This window comes from Neopelma chrysocephalum, unplaced genomic scaffold (genome assembly GCF_003984885.1).
Source record: "Neopelma chrysocephalum unplaced genomic scaffold, ASM398488v2 Primary Assembly neopelma1_97, whole genome shotgun sequence".
Lineage (NCBI taxonomy): Eukaryota > Metazoa > Chordata > Aves > Passeriformes > Pipridae > Neopelma > Neopelma chrysocephalum.
The window spans coordinates 2,582,833-2,606,179 of record NW_020897760.1 but is presented as its reverse complement, the minus strand read 5'-3'; the positions used below and the strand labels follow the sequence as shown (position 1 = coordinate 2,606,179).

Genomic DNA, 23,347 nt, shown 5'->3' with positions numbered 1-23,347 from the left:
CCCACACTGTGGGATCAGCACAGCACTCGGGGTTCTGGGTTGGGTCATGTCCAGTCTCTCCCCCACCAACACCCCCAGGGCTGCTCTCAACCTGTTCATCCCCAGCCTGGATTGATCCCAGGGGTTGCCCCACCCAGGTTCAGCACCTGCACTTGGTCTGGTTAAAACTCACTCCTGGAGATTGTCCAGATCCCTCTGGATGGCCTCCAGGTGTCAAAACAGTTCTGGCAGCGGTGGGATTCGAACCCACGCCCCCGCAGAGACTGGAGCCTTAATCCAGCGCCTTAGACCGCTCGGCCACGCCACCGCAGGGCATGGGGTACCAGGAGCGGCATTGGAACCTGGGATCCAGGGAAACATTGACCTGGGCACAGTGCCTTGTGCCACTGGACCATTCTGACTGTCCTCACCTCGTGCAAATCCTGTTTTATTCTCATTTTCTTTATTAAAGCCCAGAAGAGAACCAAACCCTGCCTGCAGCACACACCCCCCACTTCTGCTGCCCTTCCCACTGTTGAATGTACCTGTTCCAACATGTCCTCTCCTCTCATTCCCTTCCCATGGCAGCCTCGATTAAATCCACAGGGAGTCTCTGCACTCCAACAGGGAGACCACCAGATCTTTCCACACCAACTCCACACCCATCCCCGTGATGCTTTTCTCAATGACTGAGGGCAACCTCGCCATCCTGTTGGGAATTAAGACCCAGGACCCAATTTTCCTGTCTAATTTGTCCCTTTGGCCCCTGTCCCTGTGCCCCCCGTGACTCAGAGAGATGCTCAGAGCAGGAGGTCAAGGGGATGAGGTCATGGATCTCCTGTTCAAGGTGACAAGGGAAGTGGCCAAGCTCCCTCTGCCTGCAGTGGGTGTGCAGCCAACAGCAGCTCCTGCCCACTTTGGTCTCAGGGAAGATGCCAAAATCTGCAGGAAACCTCCTGACAAGCTTTGGGAGTCAGACACAGGGAAGCGGTGGAAGTTCTGGAGTTACATAAATATTTTTCTTCCACAGCTAAACACAAGCACTTTCTCCTTCCTCAGCACAGCGATAAAAGCACATTTAAATAAACAGGGTTTCAAAGGGATGTTTGGATTTGACATGTTTTGCACCTTTTTCATTCATTGGAATAGATTCTGGCTGTAAGAACTACGGTGAGACCCCCCAGCTCCCTGAGCTACATCTGGAAACATGACATGTGCTTCCAAATCCTTCCATTCTGAGTCACTCTGTGATTCAAACCATAAAAATAACCATTAATAAAAAAGTAAGAAGACTAATTTCTTTCTCCATGGCTTTTTGGTCCACATTGCTCAAATCCTAGGAGTCCCTAGACCCGAATCCTAGGATAGATCCCAAGGATCCCACACACCGCCCACTGCAGCATCTCCTGTCATGGGCAAAGAGCCTTGACATTAACAGAGGTGATTGAATTACAGAGAATAAATTGGTTATTTGAGGAAATAGACTCTTTTTTTCATTAAGGGGACATTCACAAGCCACCACAGATTTCTGAAAGTCTATTTATTTTTGCAGCAGCTGCCAAATAATTTGCAAACAAATTTCAGCCCATGTAGGTTTTGCAGCTCCATTTGGGTCAGGTGGGATCGTGTGGATACAGTGGCACTGGGAGCTGCTCTGGTCAAATTTAATATTAATCCAGCCTAGGAGAGCTGGAAAAGAACAGGATTTAAGGCATTTTGTACCTTGTTGCATGGCAGGGGGCAGGAAAGGGCTGGAGTTTGGAAACCTCTACAATAAATGTGCTGCAGGGTTGAGGAGGTTTGGAATTAAAACCTAAATCATTTTAATAAATCCAATGAGATTATTTCAATTAAAAAGAAGTGATTACAACAGCCCTTATTTTCTTATTAGGGCATTTAAGCAGCCCCTATTAAAAGATTAGAAAATATTGAGCCTTTGTAGGGCTTCCCAAACACACTGTTTGGAGTATCTCTGGTTAAAATGACTTCTGTTTAAATACCTCTGTCTAAAAATTACATTAATAATATTGGATATCTGTGCCCAAATTTGGGACAGCAGATTTGAAAAGCCCTGAGACCTCCCCCAAGGGATCTCAAACTGTGTTTGTAGAAAAAAAACCCCACCTGGGTTTGTAGAAAATGTTTTCATTCCCCTGAAGCACAAAGAAGAAAAATCCCTTCAATATTCCTTGATCTGCTCACACTTGTCATCTCCAGCAGCCAAGCCCAAGCCCAAGAGCAAATAACCACCGTTTCTGTAGATTAGCAGATGAATCATTCCTGTTATTTTTAGCAGGTCATTAAGGGCTGGCAGCAAAATTTGCAAACTGACTTGTGGGGCTTTTGATTGGTGTTAGCATAACCTCTTAGAGAAAACATAAACTGGGATTCAGAACAAAGGAAATGGGAGGACTGGGAGTCATATCTCAAAGTTGGAAAGCAGCAGTGAGGGATGAAGATAAGTCGGGTTCGTGTGAGCCTGTGCCTCACTCTCAGTGCTCTCACTCAAAGGGGGTGGAGCTGTGCAAGTACAAATGAGAGGTTTGATGTGAAAGATAATGGGATAAGGATTTCTCCACATCTCGTGAATATTTATATACCCTGGGTAGGGATACTGTGGGCAGTGGGAAAACTGGGTCCCCATGGGCATCAGGACTGGATCAAGAGGAAGTTTTCTGGCTGGTTTGTGAGCAAGGAAGTTCCTTTGGGGTTCAGAGGAGCATCAGGGCACCTCAGAGGAGGCACAGAATCCCAGAGTGGTTTGGGTTTGAATGGACCTTAAAGACCATCTCATTCCCAGGTTGTTCCAAGTCCCATCCAACCTGGCCTTGAACACTTCAGGGATGGGGCAACCACAGCTTCTCTGGGCAACCTATGCCAGGGCCTCCTCACCCTCACAAGGAAGAATTTCTCCCTAACATCTCATCTAAATCTCTCCTTTTTCAGTTCAAAACCATTCCCAAGTAAAAGTCTCTCTCCTGGCACAGGAGCTGGTTTGCAGTGGGCTCTGTAGCACCTGGGGGCTGAAGAGCTTTTCACCCATCAGCCAAGCAAAGCTTCCCAAAATGCATGTTTAATAAAGAAATAATAAAAAACATATTCAATAAAAAACATATGAACATAACAAAATATTAAATATTCATCTTTTAACAGCTAGTTCTCTTTTAAACAGCCCCGGTCTGAGCCAGGGCTGCACATACCTTCCCAAATGTGGAGGGACTGTTCGCAAACAGGATCCCAAACAAGGCTCTGCCATCAGCCATCAGCTTTCCTACATTTCCCTGAAAAACGTGCTTAATCCAGAGCATCAACGGTGTGTTTGTCAGGCTGAGCTTTGCCAGCTGCAGAGACATTACTTCCAGCAAAGCCCCTTTCATCTCATGGAGCCTTATGGATACGCTACATGAATACCTACAGAAATTCTACATGGAATCCATGAGCCAAGGGGGGATACTTGGGATCCTGTTTGTAGAAAGTCCCTCCACATTTGGGAAGACTTTTGCACTCCTCCTCGTTAGCAGTTTAATGTTGGAGAGGCCCTTGCTGTTGCTGTCTTGAGCCATCTCTGGGCAGCACAGCCCATCCATCCTCCATCCTCCACCATCCACCATCATCCATGGATGCATCATCCATCCTTCCTCATCCAGCATCCATCATCCAGCATCCAGCATCCATCAGCAGTCAGAGCCGCCTGCTCCTGCAGACCCAGGATGAGCAGAATAGAATCAAGGAGAGGTGTCTCTGCTTTGGTCAGGGTTACCCCTGCACCCTGTGTCACCCCACAGGGCCACCCCACTGCTGGCCTGGCCACTGCTGGGAGCAGGAAGGTGGTCCCAGGGTCAGGAGTCCCTTAAGCAGGAGCTGCTATTGCTGGATAGAAATACCACCAGGAAAACTGGAGCAGGCACAGGGCATCTGCAGAGGCTGCACCCCAGGGATTCACCTTTCAGGGAAAGAACAGCTGAGGGATCACAGGGGACATGAAACCCTTTCACCCCCTGCCTGGCTGCCCACCCTGCCCTTTCAGCAGCTCCAAAATGCTGCTGCCAAAGGACCCTCACTTCCACACGGGCTCAGCTGCTGCCAGAGCCCTGGAAGGACTAAATCTTGACTCTAGCTTCATCAGCTCCCACGGTGATTGTCAAATTAAGGGGCTCTGGTTGAAGCCTCAAAGGCAGAAAGGCTCTGCAGTGGTGAGGGAAAGGAGAGCACAGAGTGTGCAGGCACTGGGGCTGGAGCAAATGGAATTAATGTCTTTTCTGAAGGGGCAAATTTGGTGTCAGAAAGGAATAAGGAGGTAAAAAGTGATGTACCTGAATAACTGAGAGTGGAGAGCTGATGCCTCGTTATCTGCCACTGAATAGGAACCCCATTTCCTTTATTCCTAGGATAATAGGCTCATTTCTCACCAGGTAATGAACTGAAGGTTCCTGTCCACTTACAGCAGTGCAGGGAATTGTTGGGATCAGCTCTTGTCCCCCGCACGTCCCCTCTGAGCTCATTATGGGGCTCCCAGCACAGGCACATCCATGGAACAGAGAGAATGGTTCTGCTCCCAGCAGCCAGGAAACATTCCCTGTCATAGGATCACGGAATCACAAAATCCCAGAATCACTGAGGTTGGAAAAGCCCTCCCAGACCATTGAGTCCAGCCTGTGCCCGATCCCCACCTTGTCACCCAGCCCAGAGCACTGAGTGCCACGTCCAGTCATTCCTTGGGCACCTCCAGGGATGGGGACTCCACCACCAACCTGGGCAGCCCCTTCCAGTGCCAGACCACCCTTTCTATGAGGAAATTCCTCCAGATGTCCAACCTGAACCTTCCCTGGCACAGACTGAGATTAGATTATTAGATCCAAGCTGGACAAACACCCACCTCAGCTGGGATGGCAGCAGATGTCCCTGTCCTGACCCTGTGGATGGGGACAGGTGACATGCACAGCAACAGCCACCTTGTGCTGAAAGTCCTGCGGGGCTTTTGTTTGGATTTTTCTTTGAAGAATGGATTTAATACAGAGTAAATTGAGTTTAACCTTTGCTGTAAATGGAGGCATTTGTTTCTTGCAGTCTCAGGGGAGTTTTCATTAATTATTCTGGGCCTGATGGTCAAGTTGGAAAGAAATTTGTTTCCAAGGAAAAAGAAGCAAAGCAAACAGACACTGCAGGGGTGTTTCATGTACAATAGAAAAAGGTAACTTGCTTCAGGATTAGGGATCAACAATGAGTTTTGCCACCTGAAAGGGGTCTCTGAAAATTTTAGGTCACTTGGAAAGCTCCTGCAGAGACCTGAGGTGGGACCAAGCTCAGACAGGGACGGGCTATTCCTGCATGGACCAGACTCAATTCACTCCTGTTCATGGTCCTTCCAGTCCCCAAAACCCACCAAGGTGCAGAAGCCTTCCTTCTGCCAGATGTCCTGGAGCTCCCCTCCAGCCCAGCCCAGAGCCTGCGGAACAAAAGCCCCTTTTTCAGATTTCTCTTTTCTCCCAAGCAGTGCTGAGGTCAAACTGAGTCCCACCGAGTGCTCCATGTTCACCTTCTGGTTTGCTCCATCAAGGACTGGAGGTGTGAGGGCAGGGCTCTAGTGGCACTAGTATAATGGGAAACACAAGGACTTCTGCCAGAGAGGTGCCTGGAGCTCCTGGGAAGAGTTTCAGGAGGGGCTGCTAGATGTAGGCAGCAGTTCTGGGAACAGATCTGTGGTTGTTGGCAAAGGCATCACTTCAGCGAAAGCTTCTGTGAATTACTGTCAGTGTCAAAGCCCTCATGAAAGATTTGGTGTTGGGAACCAAAGTGATTCCAAACTAAGTCTTTGGAAAAGGCAACAACAGAGACAAAAGCCTGCTTGGAAAGGAGGACACAGCACAGTGCTCTGAGTTCAGACATTCCTGTGAGAAAGGCAGGGAGGGAAGGGGAGAAGCTGTGGCTGCCCTGTTCCTGGAAATGTCCAAGGCCAGGCTGGACAGGGCTTGGAGCAACCTGGGATAGTGGAAAGTGTCCCTGTCCATGGCAGGGGGTGGAACTGGATGGGTTTTGAGGTTCCCTGTTATTACTGTTACTCCAGGGAGGTGGTGAAGGACAGAGGGTGTTATCACCAACTAAAGCCACTGCAGACCTCGGGCTGCCGGGCAGGACATGCCCCTGTGGGAAACACAAAATGAGGCCCAGGAGACCACATCCTATCTGAAAAGCAACAGGATCAAATCAAGTTCAATGAATGGGGAAATTTTTCTCATTTGTGTTATCTGATTACTTTTGCTTGTTCTCTGCCTTTGCTTCTTTCCCTGTTCATTCTCTTTTCTGCTTTGGCCACAAGCAGAAGCATCTTAATCTGATGTCCTGGGATGCTTCTCTCTTCAGACAAATATTTGTTGTGATATCTCTTGTTCCTAAATTTTAAACCCAAACTTCCCATCTCCTCATCCAAAATGCCGCAGAAACAAGTTGAGAATTGGCTGCTTGGATGGAATCCCTCCCCAAAAGCAGCAGCACCGATTTGACACTGATCCTGGGAACAGAAAACGCGACTTGGGGCTGGAACTGCTCTGTTTCTGCTCTTCCCCATGTGTCCAAGTGAGAGAATTCCTTTTACGTTCATCTGTCCTCATGAAAGTCTCGAAGAGGAGGAAAGATAAATGATTAACATAATCTAAACATAATTTCTTCACTCTTAGAGCCTTTGTGACACACTCTCTTGGGAAACATTCCCAACTGAAATGGAATTATGCTCCATTCCTGCAGATCTCATTGCTCTTCTGAAACACATGAAGCCTTTTAAAGTCATTAATTACAGTGTCAATAATTGTGCCATGATGAGAACCCAACAAGCATCTTGGAAACACAGGCAGACATGGAAATACTGGAAAAAACCACCTTAACTGTTAAACTTTCCTATCCAAATTCTGCAGCTGGTCTGGATAAAGGTCTATCAGGGTGAGATGTGTGCGTAGACATGGCCTGGCCCTGCTCTGGTGGCAGGTGTTGACCCACAAATTGGTTGAAGACTCAGGCTCTGGGTTCAATAAAGCAGGAATATGAGAAAAGAGGTGAAAAATGTGGTTCGCAAGAGGGGGAAAATAAATTCTCAGTCGTGCTTAAAGAGCTAGGAATGATGGCTGAAAACTTGGGAAGGAAAATGTTTCCATACCCCCACCCTGCTCTGACATTCCAGGGCCCAGCTGGTGGGATGGGGACTCCCTGCAGTGACCTGGGGGTGTGCAAAGACCAAGGTGCCCTCACCTCCATGGGTGCCAGGGGAGGGAAGCTCTGTGGGCCCAGAGCTGGGTTTGGCCATGGTGAAGTCACATCTGTCACCCTGGGAGAGCTCAGGGAGTGTTTGAACAGCACTCTCAGGGACAGGGTGGGATTGTTGAGGTGTGCTGTGCAGGGCCAGGAGCTGGACTGGATGATCCCTGAGGGTCCCTTCCATGATTCTATGAGATTGGCAGAGTGAAAGCTGCATCTCCAACTCCATTTCCCAACATCCGGCTCTTCAGCAAGACATGAAAGAGTCAATATTTTCCTGAAGGGAGAGGATAAAAGAGAGGAATAAAAATTGCATTTCTAAGTCAGCTCCTGCACACAACAGAGATAAAAGAATTACAAAGCACTTAGGAGGCTCAAGCTCATTTTGGTGATTCATGGAGACGTGAGTGCCGGGCTTGGGAAGCTGTGCTGGTACCAAAGGGCATCTGCTGGCTGGAGTTAATGCCTTTGAGCCCACTAAATCCATAAATATGCGGGATATGAGCTGTCATTCCCAGCTTGTGCTCTGACACGGATCTTGCAGCAGCAGGGTGAGTTGGAGCATCTTCATGATGTGTCCATCGAGAGGCAGCAGGAAAGCTGCCAAAGTGTGTGGCTGGCTCCAGGAATAGGAGTTTCGTGCGGGATCACCCAACATTTTCTGGGTAGACGAGTTTATCCACTGCTGACAAAGACTGGACCTCAATTACAGCAACTTTCCTGTAAGTGAATGCTGAAGTTCTTAAGAACTCTTCTGACTAATGTGGTTCAGCTCTTGGCTGGAAAACACAGAGCACTTCATCAAATGGCTGTAAATGCAAGAAATGCCAAAAAAAGCTCAAATCCATGGAATCTGAGGCTGGGAGTGCAAGCTGACCCCAGCACTGCTGCCACTCATAACGCTGGGGCTGGGAGCCAGCTCTGCTTCTGGTTTAACTGGTCTTATCTCCAGGCTTAGTGCTGCTCTACTATTTTCCAGGAAAAAATGTATCTTTAGGCAATACAAGGGATTTGGGCCTCAACATAAAAAAGAAATTCCCCTGCAAGTGCAATAAATCTGAATTCACAGCTGCAACATCAACCCAAGGATGTAATGTGCCTTTTAGCGTCACAAAGATGGAATATGGGAAATACAACCCAAATCTGGGGTCAGAGGGAATGGATCCAGGAAAGTCATGAACAGAAATATATAGAGAGATCCCAATGGATTATCTCCTGCTCAGATGTATAGAATCCGAGTCACCTGAGTTGGAAGGGACCCACAAGGATCATCAAGTCCAACTCCTGGCCCTGCACAGGACACCCCAAAATCCCACCCTGTCCCTGAGAGTATTGTCCAAATGGTCCTTGAGCTCTGCCAGGTTGGGGCCATGATATAAAATGTGAATAATCAGTGTATGATCAGCTGAGTGCATCTCCTACCACTGCAACCTCCCCATGAAGGGACCAGTTCCTGGCAGGTCCAACCTCAGAGGCAGCTTCAGGTCAATATTCTGTGTGTCAAGAAAATCATGGGACAATTCATTGAGAATTTCACTGCTGGCAGTTTTATCTTTCCCCAAACAAAACGGATAAGGGAAATTCCCGTCAGCAGCAGGACAAGCAAACACACAAGCTTTTCATTTCATGGGAGATGAGAGACTCTCCTGACAGAAACCAGACACTGCTGCCCTTCAGGAGCAGCCAAAGACCAACCAGCAGGTTCATGGCACTGGACAGAGGCTGTACTTCCCAGAAAAACACATGGATCTGAGGGACTTCCTTTGGATGGGCTTTATGAGCTGCTGACCTGGTATAACCAGTAACCCACCCTTAGGAGGGACAAGGGAAAAAGGGGGAATGGCTTCCCACTGCCAGAGGGCAGAGTTAGGTAGAATATTGGGAAGGAATTCTGCCCTGTGAGGGTGGGGAAGCCCTGGCACAGGTTGCCCAGAGAAGCTGTGGCTGCTCCATCCCTGGGACTGTCCAAGGCCCGGTTGGACGGGGCTTGGAACAACCTGGTCTAGTGGAAGGTGTCCCTGCCCATGGCAGGGGGTGGAACTGGCTGAGCTTTGAGGTCTCTTCCAACCCAAACCAGTGTGAAATGAGGTGGTTTGTGATGTGAATACTTCACCTCAGTTTTCTCAGGATATCATCACTGTACATAATGAAGACTATTTTCTGTTTGTGTGGTGACACACAAACTGCCTTCCTGTCTCAGCTCCAGCCCTCTTTCCTCTCCTGCTCATGAGCTAGGCTGTCCCAGACCACAGTCTAAGGCAGCCTGGAATCAGCTGGTGAGTGAACATCACCCAACTCCCATTCCATGTCAGCTCTCAATCTGAGACACAAAGCAAAAAGACACCCCAGAAAGTCCAATTTCTACTTAGCTTAGGAAAGCCAAATGTTCCCCCCCAGAAGGATCTATGCAGTCAAGTCTTGTAACAAAAACCTGCAGCACCTTGTGCTTCTTTGGTGGCTCTTCAGTAGAGTCGCCTGGGGGGATGCGGGAGGGGACACCTTGTCCCACCCAGCCCCCCTGAGCATTCCCTGCCTGAACACTGCAATTTGCAGAAGTTGTTCTACAGCCAAATTTACATCTCTTTTTCTTGACAAAAGTAACATCATCAATGACATCTTCCCATAGGAAAATATGAACAGCTCCAGGGTCATTCCATCACCTGATTTTGAACCCAAGTAGCACATGGAAATGGAAGAACAAGGAAGACATCAAGGAAATTCACAGTATATTTTAATTAAAATTGTTTCAATCATTCCCATAACTAACAGCTATTAGAAAGCTATTATTTACCATTTTCAAAGCTTCATTTTCAATACTGCATTAAAAAATCCAGAGGAGAAAAGCTTTAAAGCACATTTCCGACCTAATTAAAATAAATCTAAGGCAAATCAGGTTTTTAAGATGGGCTGCTGGGTTGGAAGAGAAGAATGAACTGTGCATCCCAAGAGCAGCACCAGGAACCACTCCCTGTGACCTCAAACCATCAGAAGAAACACTGATCTCTGGGAGAACAGGGAGAACATTTCTGAGGGAGCCCATGGCTGCTCTCACACACAATTGCTGACTCCAGAAATCCCAAGGGATTTCCCAACAACAGACCTTGACCCACAGGAGAGCCCAGGCTGTGCCACACACAGTCCGTGCACAGCCAGACAGCAGCAGAACCAACCCAACAGCACCAGGGAGACTCCCCAGGAATCCAGATTGAAATTCCTAAAGGCAAATCAAAGGCAAATCAAAGGAGTAATTTGGTTTTCCATGTCCTCTTCCATAGTCTTTGCAACATCCAATTCCAAGTTCCTTCTTTAAGCGTCAAGGCTTATGCAAACTGCAAGAAGGGAAAGGAGAGATAATTATGTTCTGCCCCTCATCAACCACACACTTTTCTTCTTCTTTTCATAAATAAGACATTTTGGCATTAGATTAATTTCATGCTCTGTGCTGGCAAATAGAAATATGTGTAGTTACTGATGATAACTTTTCCTATCATTAAAAAACAAAAAAACCCTGAAAAACAAACAAACAAAAAACATTAAAAACCAACCCTACACACAAAAAAAAATCCACTGTCTGAAATCCAGACCTGTGGGAGAGGAGCATCAGGAGTGGAATGAAACAGCAGTACTCAAATATTGGACTTACTGTTTGAGATAAGCTCTTAAAGCTCCGTAATATATTTCAACCCTGCCAGGAAAAATCTGAAGCACACATTGAGCCTTTCTAGGCCTGTGTGAGAGTCTCCCTGAGCCTGACTTTAGCAGGGACATTCCCATGACTCCAACATCTGTTGTACCTGAATCCATGTCGGTTGAGACTGTGATTGATCGGGACACAAACCCTGTACAGGGAATCCTGACAGGGAGAGCTTTAAATCCAAGGTCTGCTTAGGAGTGGCTTAAAAAGGTAAGAATTCCCAGGAGTCAGTCAGTGAGAGAGGGAATGATTCTTAGGGGGTAAGAACCCACTCACCGCAGCCTTCAGGGCCTGGTCCAGGTCAGCCAGTAAATCCTCCTCATCCTCCAAACCCACAGAGAGACGAATCAATGTATCAGTGATGCCAAGAGCTTCCCTGTCCTCCTGGGGCACTGAGGCATGGGTCATGATGGCCCTGCAGGGACAAACACCAGCCTGTTTCCTAAGAACTTTGCACTTTCCTCAGTAAAGCCCAAACCAGTTGGTTTTCTGCCAGCACCCCCGAAGTTTCATGAGGTTTTACACCTTTTCTGTGCCACTTGCTGCTGAACCCACAGATGGAAAGAGCTCGTGGCAGTGACTGTAAATGATGTGAAGTCAGGGACTTTAGACTTTCAGCAAAGTTTTTCTAAGCTACAAATTATAAATAAGAAGTGGATACTTCAAAATCTGGAGCTAAAAAAGGAGAAAATCCCATTCCTCTTCCTTCCAGAGTTTTTTAGGGGTTTTTTTGCTCGAAAAGCTCTGCTGTGCATGTGGAGAAGCAGCTGCAGTGAACAACCTCCAGTATAAAATCTCCTGTTTTCTATTAACTTCTGGTTTCTTCTTGTCAAACTGTACCAAATTACACTGAAGGGTTTACTCTCTGCAGGTTTAGAGGATATGGGCAAGAAGGTATTTTCCCCTGTGCTCCACCAACCAACTCACAATTTCTTCCAGCTGCTGGAGTGGTTTAAGATTTGCTGTTACTCTAATGAATACCTAAAATGCTTTAGCACACAAAAAGCCATAAATTCCCATGTATCTTTTTGAAAAGCAAATTGGCTTTGAGTAAAAGAATCTAATTCCATATAAATCCTCTTTTTAGCCTTTTAACCTTAACAGGCGCGGCCAAGTGTTTCTAAAATTCCCACAAGAAGTCCTGACAGGGAATCAAGGCAGATGGGTGCGTGTACTGACCACGCCCTCTTGTGTGAGCAGGGAGCATGGCACAGCTCTTCCCTCCATCCCATCTGCTCCACAATTCCAACACACGCTGATTTCTTGGATTGCTTTCAGAGCAACAAATTCCTAAATTCCAGTTTTTCAGTCAAAATTCCTCCATCACTGCACTCTAACATTCACAGAATTCACTCATTCCTGGAGCCTCTGCTAGGTTTGTGCTACACAACACACCATTCTTTTCATTACATGGAAAACAGCTTGGCCTCAGGGACTGGAAAATTGTAGAACTCCCACTAATATTTTGGGGGACTCTGCAGCCTTTTTAGACTTTGAAGATAGAAGAATGACTTACGGGTGCTCTGCCAGGCTCTCGTAGCCCCCCAGACTCTCAGCCAGGGCAAACACCTATGGGAAAGATGGAACACAAGTTAACAAGGGTGAAAGGGAAGTGTGAAAGAAAGAAGTTAACAAGTTTTCATGGATGCATGGAAAGAGATGTCAAAGAATCATGGAATATCCTGAGCTGTAAGAGACCCACAAGAATCATGAGTCCAACTCCTGGCCCTGCAGACACCCCAACAATCTCACCCTGTCCCTGAGAGCATTGTCCATATGCTCCTTGAGCTCTGGCAGCCTTGAGGCAATGACCACTTCAAGGACATTATGGAAAAAGAATGTTTAGGGGTTTTTTTCCCCTAAGTTTTTCCTATAATAACTTTTATTTTATAAATGGTATTAGTGTAATTCAGGAATAAAGTGTACATTTAGCAAGTAAGAGCTACTAAGATTTAAAACAGACTCATCCTGCCCCATCCTTGGAAGTGTCCAAGGTCAGGATGGATGGGACTTGGAGAGTCTGGTATAGTGGAAGGTGTCCCTGCCCATGGCAGGGGGTGGTAGAAGATGGGCTTTAAGGTCCCTTCCAACCCAAACCAGTGTGGGATTCTATGATTCTTTGGAATGACTTTACTTTTGGACAAGCCTAGTGACAAACTGATGGTCATCCAAGTCAAAGGGCCTGGATAACTGTAAGGAACTACTTCTCCTGGGACACATTCCCTGATATTTCTTGTCAAAGCTGGCAGATCTCCTGTGCCAGGATTCAGTCCTTTCTCTCAGGTCAAAAGATATTTTGTGGGCCAACCATATTTGTAGTAAATTCATTTTCAGTGGGTGACATCAGCTGGCAAGTGAGACAGGGGGCAGAAGGAAGTTCTAATTCACCTCCACCAGTTCTTACTGATTGGTTTTTCCAAGAACAAAACAGCAAAACCAGTAGAGCAGGATGCAAATTAACCAGAGATCACGACTAGAAACACATCAAAGGGCACAGGCAGAATGAACACATGGCAAAACAGCAAAAACCTGTTGTTTGGGTCAAATAAACAACCAACCATTCTCCAAACTGAGGGACTCCCTCTCAGCTTCATGATTCAGGTCCCTCCTCAATGTTTCATTCTCCTGATGAGCACTTTGAAATATTCCAGCAGTGTTACACCAGCCACAGCTCCTCTGCTTCCAACCCCTGCAGGTATTTTGGCAAAAGGCCCTTTGTCAGCAGCATTTCCTGGACTAACCTGGACACACCTCACCTTGCTGTGCAAACAAACCCTTCCAAGGAGCTCAGGCATCTTTTGTTCCCTCTCATCAGCCTCACATTTACAAATTATCTATTATTTAGAGATGGTCACACCCGAAAGACTTGAGGAGCTTTGCAAGTACAGACAGACTCTCCCCTCACCAAGAAAAGCCACTTCCACCATCCCCCTCAGCAGGACAGTCCCAGGTCCCTCTGAGGAGGTGTTTTATTGCCATTTACCTTTAGGCTCTTGAGGAAGGCAGTAGCATGTTTGAGGTTCCCCTTGATGTAGAAGGTGATCATGCCAGGACAGCCTGAGCACTGGCGCTTCGTCAGCTCGTGCTGAGGGTGGGAAGGCAGCCCTGGAATTTGAGAAATCACTTGGAGTAAATGACCCTCCCTTAGAGGTGGAGCAGCTTCCCTCTCTGCCTCTGCCAAGGTGGACACCCAGCTCAAGTCACCCCTGGAATCTGGGGAGTCACTTGGAGTGATTACCCTCCTTCAGAGGTGAAGCAGCTCCCCCTCAGCCTGCTCCAAGGTGGGCACCCAGCCTGAGTCACCCCTGGAATCTGGGGAGTCACTTGGGGTGAATGACCCTCATTCCAAGAAGGAGCAGCTCCCTTTCAGCCTGCTCCAAGGTGGACACACAGCCTGTGTCAACCCTGGAATTTGGGGAGTCACTGAGGAAATTGCCCTCATGCAGAGGTGGAGCAGCTCCCCCTCAGCCCGCTCCAAGGTGGACACCCTGCCCGAGTCACCACATGAAGGTGACGATGACACGGAGCATCACAGCACCCAAACCCACCCTCTGGGACATTTCGACATTTCCTGCTCAGAGGTCCTGCCAACCCACCTGGGAAAAGGACCTTCTCCACCAGGGAATGTGACTCCAGGAACTGGGCAACAGCCAGGGCGTTGTGGAAGTGCTGCTTCATGCGGATGTGCAGCGTCTTCAGCCCCCGGTTGCACAGGTAACAGTCAAAGGCAGACGGGATGGCCCCGAGAGCTGGGGGAGGGAGACAAAATTCCTCAGAAAAAAGGGGTTGGTTTGGGTTTTAGTACAACTGATACAGTCCTAATCTCCAACATTTCTAAAGTTAGAACATGACAAGCGGGAAGACACCTGCTGCAATCTCCTTCCTCATCTCACACACGTGGGGAGCCAATTAATGAGGTGAATTAACAAGCTGAAGCCTCAGGGGTTCTATTTATTAGACATAATATACCTTTATTGTCTCTGCTGTAGGCAGAGAGCAGGCAGAACCCCACACAGAAATTTATTCCTGACAATTAAGAGGCAGTAAAATGCTTAAAATCAACATATACAAGAAAATTCTGATGTGTGAGTTTAAAAAACCCCTTTAACTGCAGGTGTGCACAAGGCAGAGAGACCCTAATGCTTCCAGGATGTGTCTCATCAGTTCTTTAGAAGCAGTTAGGAAGTGGAGACCAGTGTCATTAATTTTATTAATTTTATTAAGTTTATTTTATTAATTTAAATATTATTTTAATTGTATTAAAATTTATTAAAATAAAAATTTATTTTATTATTCCCAGTTCTGCCCATTTGAGCTGCATTTCTAATCAGAATTCCCACTCATGTGCATCCCCATGCTCCCCAGTAGGAGCTGGTCTGTGACCAGGATTCATTTCCAGGTATTTCCTGTATTAGTACTCACAGTTCTGCAGGAATTTGAGCCTCTCGTAGAGATCATCCCGGTTCACTGAGACCAGCCCCATCACCACATCACTGTGCCCTACAAATGAAGACAAGAACGGGATCAGCCATTCCATCTGCTCCAGGGTTCTGCCTCAACCCCCCAGTTTCTCCATCCTGGTGTTACTAAAAGCCCAGTTTTGCAAGGCCCTGGGGTTGTTCCTGAAGCTCTAGTCTTTCTTCCTGTGCAGACAGAAATCACAAGGCAGATTTGGGCTGTTTCTAAAGCTCTGCTCAGCACTGTCTCCTGCACTGGCACTTCCCAGGGCACCTCTGCCACCTGCCAGGACACTGCAGGAACCAGGAATGTCCTGGAGAGAAGCTCCAGACTCCTGGCTCAGGCAGAGCAGCTCCCAACCCACCTCCTCCTGAAGGCACCTGCTTTGTTGTAGTCAAATTAAAGCCAGCATGGCTTTATAATAATAATAATAATTCATGTTATCATAGAATCCCAGACTGGTTTGGGCTGGGAAGAACCTTAAACATCACATCCCACCCCCTGCCATGGGCAGGGACACCTTCCACTAGACCAGTTTGCTCCAAGCCCTGTCCAACCTGGCCTTGGACACTTCCAGGGATGGGGCAGCCACAGTTTCTCTGAGCAACCTGTGCCAGGACCTCACCACCATCACAGGGAAGAATTTCTTCCCAATATTCCATCCAACCCTGCCCGAAGTAGGTGTTGAACTCCCACACTCACCGTTCAAGTATTTGGTCGCAGAACTCATACAAATATCAGCCCCCAGGGACAGAGGACGCTGAAACAAAATTAAATTCACAGCTCTGATTAATGCCTGCATGCAGCCAGGTTCCCTTCTAGCTATCCAAAAAGGCTTACATAGCAAAAAATAAGTGGAGAAACTAAAGAAAAACCCACAAAAACTTAACATCTTAAACACAAAAACCTGAGAATGATGATTGAATGTGTGATAAAACCAAAAGCACAGGGGGACACTCTGAATTCAAGATAAGCACACTCAAATGTGATTTAACAGCACTGGTCCAATTCCCGCTGGCTTCAGGGAGAGAAGTGGTTCAATCCATCTAACATACAGTTCATATTTGGGAAAAAATAGTTCTATTGCTTAGCTGAGGCAAGAGAAATAATGGTATTTACTCTCTAAAGTGGATTTTCTTAGAAAATTAAGACCTCAACACAGTCTGAAAAGCAAAAAAATTGCATTGCTTTCCAGGTATTGGTGACACTACACTGAGAGAACCGAAAACATGAGGAAAGGAGGTTTTCTTTGCCAGCTGTTATTCCTCACCTCCCAGCTTTGTTCCCAGAAGCCTTCTGAAGGTGAGACAAAGCAAGGGGTTAATGGGCAAGAGGTCGTGAACAATGTAATTCTTTTAATTAATCACTGAGGGACTTGGCACATAATATAAACATATTCCAAAGAGCGAAGAGCATCAGTGTGTTAAAAGGTAACAAAGTAAGCAGGTCTAAAGACTGTTGAGCCAGATTGAACATGGACATCCATCCAAGGAACAGGGATAACACTCACTCCCAATGCACAGACGGAATCACCATGGAAAAATGCCTTTTACACTCAATATTGACATACAAATCTCTCTGAATTTCTCATTTGCTTAGCACCAGCAGAGGTCTGGAGGGGTTTAACAACACTACCTACTCCCCTTATCAAAATCAATCATTAGCAGTGGCACCAGGCTGACCCAGACTCATTAACCAGCCCAGCCCACTTTGTGCCTTTCACACCCCCCTTTCTGAAGTAAATTGTGAATTTTGAACTGAATAACACATTGCAGGGGGGAATCACCAAGCTTCTGGAATGTCCCAGACCAACTGCAGTGCTGCTGGAGCTTAGCATTAACACTTTGTGCAGAGCTCCCTAAATGCATGAAGACCTCAGTACCCTGAACAAAACCAGACACTTTGCCTTTGCACTCTGCCAGAAGGGTGACTTTGGACCTAAAACACAAGGGATTGGCTTGGTCTCCTGGGAAATTTATACGTATATTTCCAATCCATATTGAGATGAACAAAACTTGGAAGTTTATTATTCTGAAACACTTTTAGAAGAAAATCACTTCCTTTTATCAATATAGAAAAGTTATGTCGGTTGTTATAAACAAAGGTATAAACTTCTAAGCCACATACTCACCAAAATATTGAAGAAATATTGAATGTCTCAAAGGAAGATTGAACAAAGTTTGCTTGTTTTAACTTTTTCTTCCACTACTTTTTCTAGACTACCAAGTGGTTCAGAACGGCGCTTAAACAGCATATACAAAATAATTGCCATAAAAAGGCCAAAGTCAGAAAACAGGACACTTTTTAACAAGCCTGCTGTGATTTTCATCAGAAAGAACCAAAATCCATGATTTTTGAATGACAGATACACCTCCACTGAGGCAACCAGCAGCATTAACCTGCAGCTAGAAACAGAGCAGTGATTTTACATGCAAAGATCAAAACTACAGTTCCTTGGTGCTTCCCATTTTGAAAATGTCACTTGAACTACACTGAATAATGGGATAATGGTGAACGCACCTGGAAATAGGGAGACATGAAGGTGTTGTCCACTGCCAGGAGAACATCCCTGTGTTTATGTGCCACATCTGCACAGGCACGGATGTCGATGACCTTCAGCGTGGGGTTGGTGGGGGTCTCGATCCAAATCAGCTGCACAAATCCAACAGAAAGCACCAGGTCAGAGATTTTCAGTGCTGCTGATGCCTCTTGGGCAAGTGAGAAGTGCTTTCAATGATAATTTATTAAGTGCCAGCTTCCCAGAGTGAAAACAAGGTTTCCCTGCTGGAGCAAGGGAAGGTTCCTTAGGAGAGGTGATTCCCCACAAACTCAACATGGGAAGCACAGCAAAGCTTTTGCAAATCCAGGTTCATCCCACCTGGAGAAGGCCTGACAGAGCCAGAACAAAGTCATTATGCCCAAAGGTCTGAAACACTTCCCTGGAGCAAGGGATTATCCACTTCAGTGCCATGGAGCACCTCCAACTCTGAGCTCAGTGTTCTCTCTGCTCTTTTTTACTTTTTCCCTCCTCCTCTCTCTCTTCAGAGTGTTTTTTTGTCTTCTTAAAATATTTTCCATGAGGCAGCACAAACATTACCACATGCCCTGGTGGGACCAGCAGTGCCCCAACCCCTGGAGCCCCTCAGATCGACACAGACACCAAATTCAACACGAGCAAGAATAAAACTATTTAACGATATTCATTTCCCCCTCCCCTACCTTGGTCTGTGGTGTAATTGCAGCTTCCAGGCATTTTGGTTTTGTGCAGTCAACAAAAACTACCTTCAAACCAATTTCTGAGGCGACTTTCCTGAAGTATCTGTTTGTGCCTGAAAAAACCCAAAATCACAATGAAACAACTTCCTTTGACTTCTCTTCACTGCTCTCCAGTCTTTTGTATCACCCAGGGAAAGTCAGGAGGGCACAGCTTTGTCCTGCATGAAAATGACAAATGAGTATTGTTTTTATTTCTAAAAACATTTAAAGATTATTGTAGTTTTAATTATCATGAAAAAGTAATAAGGGGAATATGGGATCAGAGTGATTTGTGAAGTATTTGAAATCAATGGGGTTTTTTTGATCAGAAAATTAAATAGAGAAGCATCAAGGAGAAGACTCCAGTACTGTGTTTATTATCATTCCACTAAAAGTGATTCTTTCCTTCCTGTCTGTCTTTGGAACCTTGCATTGAGAAGATTAAAAGAATCCAGCAGCAAACAGTTGATCAATAGATGTGCAACACACTACCTGGAAATACTGCCTGGATTAAAAATTAATTTATTGGGTGTCTCTCCCACATGGACTCCCTTCTGTCCAACAGCAGTTTGCCATCAAAGCATGAAGGGATGGAATATGGAGATTCTGTGTGCTGAAGGCACAGCTGAGTGATTTGAGGGTTTAAGGAAACCCTTTTTTAATAACAAAAGTATGAAAAAAAATCAGGGGAAAAACAATAAAATTATCTTTGCAAAAGCCACCCCAGGTCGAGGCTTTAAGGAGCAGGTGAACAAGTTTTGCTTGAAAAATACCCCCCTGAGCCCTTCAGAAGTGAGGAACTGCCCATGTGCTCTGGTTAAATGATTGACTGAGTTGTGGTGAGAGAGCTGTGAGTTAAAGGAGCAGAGATTCCTGCTGTCTCCAGCTGCAGCTGGAGAATACTATCTGGCATGACAGAACTTCAGTGTGAAAAGCAAACACGTGTGTTTAGATTTGATGTGCACAAGCACAGAGAACTGACTGGCAAACACTCAGCACTTCTAGGGGAAAGGAAAGTAGATTTCCAGGTTTTCCAGCTATTGATTGGGAAACCTGCCTCTAACCTTCCCTTGATAACACAGCAGGTTGGATCTCTCTGTGCCAAGGCCTTGGAAACACCAGCCCTGCTGACCAATGGAACAGAGGTCACACACCAAGGAACTGTCACACCATGTCTTGCCAGCATGTTCCTCCTCAGGAATTCTGAGTGACCTAAACCTTCTGAAGGACTTGTCTGAGGTGGATGCCCTCTTGGACTGGGAGTTGTTGATAAATATGATGCAAGATCAATAACTAAGAGTGGGCTGTGGCATCTCTGAAGTGTTCAGAAAGCACAGGGACAACAGAGGGAAGCTGTGCTTTGGGAGGAGATGATGGAACAGTTGTCTGGAACAGTCCAGACAAAATGCTGGTTGGTAAAGGGTCAAACCTAGGGAAAGAGGGTCCTGCTCTGCAAACAAACCTGTGCAGCACTAAGATGTTGCTATTTCCCCTCACGCAAACATGTATTTGTTGTTACATATTTTTAAACCTCCATGTTGTGCCAATGAAATGTTTCAGCGCCTGAATTTCTAACACCCAAATCAGACAGGAGTGATCTGTGTTCTCACAAGGTGAAAAGGCTTCGAAGAAAAGGGGAATTTCAGAGAGTTCAGGTCCATTTTATCCTTTGCACAGTGAAGATCAAAGCCCCCATGGTGCTGTACATACCTCCATAGACATCATCCATGCAGATGATTTCATCCCCTGTCTTCAACAGGTGACAGATGTTCAGAAGAGCTCCTAAGCCTGAAGAATAAGCTAAACCTGGAACAGAACAGAGTAAGTGGTAGACAAGCTGTATTTGATGTGATACAACCTGGTTAGACCCGCCTTCACCTCCCTCACTTTGCCTCTCAAAGGAACCTGTTCTGTCACTCTTACTCTCCCTCACTTGGTGAGTGGAGCCAGTTAAAGCAGCACCTTGATTTACACAGCTTGGGACCAGGATGGACACTGGTGCCAGACTGGGAACAGATTGGGACCAGGGGCTGCCTGCTCCCCCTCCCCACTGCATCCAGTGCTGCTGCACAGGGATGGATCAAGCTTAGCTCAGGCATCAAACACAGTGAGGAAGCACAACAGAAAGCCCAGGGATTGAGCTGGACTTTCCAAGAATAACTGCTGGACCCTGATACCATACAGCAGCTCTTGCTGTGATCAGAGCTGTGATCATGGAATCATGGCATGGTTTGGGTTGGAGGGGACTTAAAGCTCACCCCATTCCACCCCCTGCCATGGGCAGGGACACCTCCCACTAGTCCAGGTTGCCCCAAGCCCTCTCCAAGCCATGAATTACTCACTGTATTTGGCTCCATCAAGGGCGGCCACAGCCTTTTCCAGGCAATCCCGAGTTGGGTTCCCAGACCGGCTGTACTCATATCCCTGGGGTAGGAGTGAGAGAGAGAGTAAGAGAGGGCACTGGGAAAGCTTTAGACAACACTGCTTCCAGGTTCCTTCAAGAGCCCTTGCTGGGGGCATCCAGCTCCTCCCAGAACAGCAGGAGGGCTTCCTGGTACAACAACTGGGCATCCACACCAGCAAAACTGTCTGGGGGTGCAGTGGGGGTGCAGCCACATTCTCCTACTTTTTCCTAAACATCTATCTGTGGTCACTGTTGGAGAAAAGGTCTTGGGCTGACACAATCCACTCACTCTCAGATCCCAAAATGGGTCAGGTTGGAAGGGACCACAGTGAGACATTTGCTCCCACCTCCCTGCTCAAGCAGGGCCATCCCAGAGCACATGGCACAGGATTGTGTCCAGAGTGTTCCTGAATATATCCAAGGAGGGAGACTCCACAACCTCTCTGGAGGGAATTATCAGGGAAAATTTTCCCATCTTCACCACACTCAGCCTGAGAGATGGCACAGGGCCAACTGTACCCGTCACTTCCTCATAGCCCAAATGTGTCCCTGGCAAGTTCCACAACTCACTGCTCCAGCTTTTATGGGAATTCTGGGAAGATTTAATGGGGAAAACCACTCCTGCATGCTGGATACAGCAGTTACAGAGAACCTGCTGAGCACCCTGGGATTTGCATTCTTTGAGGATTCCTGTTTAATGACAACTTCCTCATGCTCTGGAATCCCGAGGATTGCTCCGGCAAAGCTCCCGGCAGGAACACCAACAGCCTGTCATCAGGATTGTGGATACAGCAGCTGACTTCTGAGGACTTCTCCAGTGCAGCTGCCTGCTCCCAGGCATTCCCAGCTGAATTCTGTGTGGAATCAGGGATCACAAGGTACATCCCTTCTGCCCAACTGGCCCCAGTTCAGCCTGTGGCTTTGGAGCAGATCCTGGTTGAGGAGGGGCAGATTTGTGCCATGGCCCATCAGAAACTTCAGGATAGGTTAATGCAAACCTTCCCAGTAGTTCCTATGGGGCAGCCACAAAATCCTTATGAAATATTTCCTTCTGTTTGGAAGGAAAACTAAAGCAGCCTCTCACACAACGTGTGTGAAGAAGAACACGGATTCTGCCTGGGCCCTGCATCTGGAAAATGGGCAGGTAAAGCTTCCGAGAGTCCTGGCTCTGTGCAGCCCGTGGAGCTGGGCAGCAGCATCCCTGCCCCTGCTCCCCTTCCTCCTCATTTCACGTGGAAATCATCCCAAACTCTCTCGGTTCCGGGAAAACACAATCACAGTCTGGGTCAGGCTGGAAGGGACCACCAGTGGCTCACCTGGTCCCACCTCCCTGCTCCAGCAGAGTCATCCCAGAGCACATGGCACAGGATTGTGTCCACACAGGTCTAGAATATCTCCAGTGAGGGAGACTCCACACCCTCCCTGGGCGAAACCACCGCTTCCAGCAGGGAAAAGATGCTCGTTTTGTCCAGAAGCTGCCACGTGGGAAAACATTTCCATCGGGAGCTCCCTCCCCTTCCCAGGGGCAGCTGCTTCCCGGACCTCCCCACGCCGGGCCTTCGGGGTCCCCCCGGTGCGCCCACTAGCTCAGTGCCCCCGTGGGTGTCTCGGTACCCCCGAGGATGGCTCCGTACTCCCGCGGGTGTCTCAGTGCCCCGGGGGTGACCCGATGCCGCGGTGGCGGCCGCACTCACCGCGTGCTCGCCGGGCGCCCGCTGCTTGAAGGTGGTGGAGAGCGAGATGGGCGGCACCACGGCCCCGGAGCGCCACTGCTCGGGGTCCTGCCCGGCGTGGATGGCGCGGGTGGCGAAGTGAGGGAAGGGTGGCAGGAAGCCGCGCTCCATGGCCGTGTGTCCCGCGTGTCCCGGGAATTGCCGGAGCCGCGGCGGCACCGCCGGGGGCACGGCGGGGGCGGGGCCTCGGCGCGGCCTCCCATTGGCTGCGTTGCCGGGGGGCGGGGCCAGACCTGCAGTGTCAGCGCCCGCCCGCCGGGGGGAGCTCGCGAGCCGAGATCGTCCCGATCCTGGGGGATTGTCCCGATCCAAGGGCGCCTTCCCTGGGAAGCGAAAAGGGAGCAGCGCTGCCTGGATCACCTAAGCATCCGGGAAGAGGTAACCCCAGTACCAGCACACCCTGGAGTGACCTACGAGAGCAGAGCTGCGGAGAAGGATCTGGGAGTCCGAGTTGTCCCTGAGCCAGCCGTGTGTCCTGGAGCCAGGAGGGACAATGGGTTTCGGGGGTGCATCGGGAAGAGCATTGCCAGCAGGTCAGGGAAGGGATCCTGCCCCTCTGCTCAGCTCTGTGGAGTCACA

At 47.8% G+C, this 23,347-nt stretch overlaps 1 protein-coding gene and 1 non-coding gene across 2 annotated transcripts; both read right to left on the bottom strand.

Moving 5' to 3' along the window:
- Positions 1-225: 225 nt before the first annotated feature.
- Positions 226-307, bottom strand: TRNAL-AAG. Its single transcript has one exon. It is a non-coding gene; the product is annotated as a tRNA-Leu (tRNA).
- A 9,630-nt stretch (positions 308-9,937) lies between these two features.
- CTH (cystathionine gamma-lyase) lies at positions 9,938-22,926 on the bottom strand. Its single transcript, XM_027694443.1, has 12 exons — positions 22,730-22,926; positions 20,974-21,055; positions 20,342-20,437; positions 18,596-18,705; positions 17,897-18,028; positions 16,079-16,136; positions 15,341-15,418; positions 14,515-14,667; positions 13,902-14,023; positions 12,435-12,487; positions 11,195-11,333; positions 9,938-10,553 (listed from the first exon to the last, which is right to left on the bottom strand). Exons 1-12 carry the CDS (start codon positions 22,877-22,879, stop codon positions 10,545-10,547), a joined length of 1,182 nt encoding a protein of 393 aa, XP_027550244.1. The 5' UTR covers positions 22,880-22,926; the 3' UTR covers positions 9,938-10,544.
- Positions 22,927-23,347: the final 421 nt, after the last annotated feature.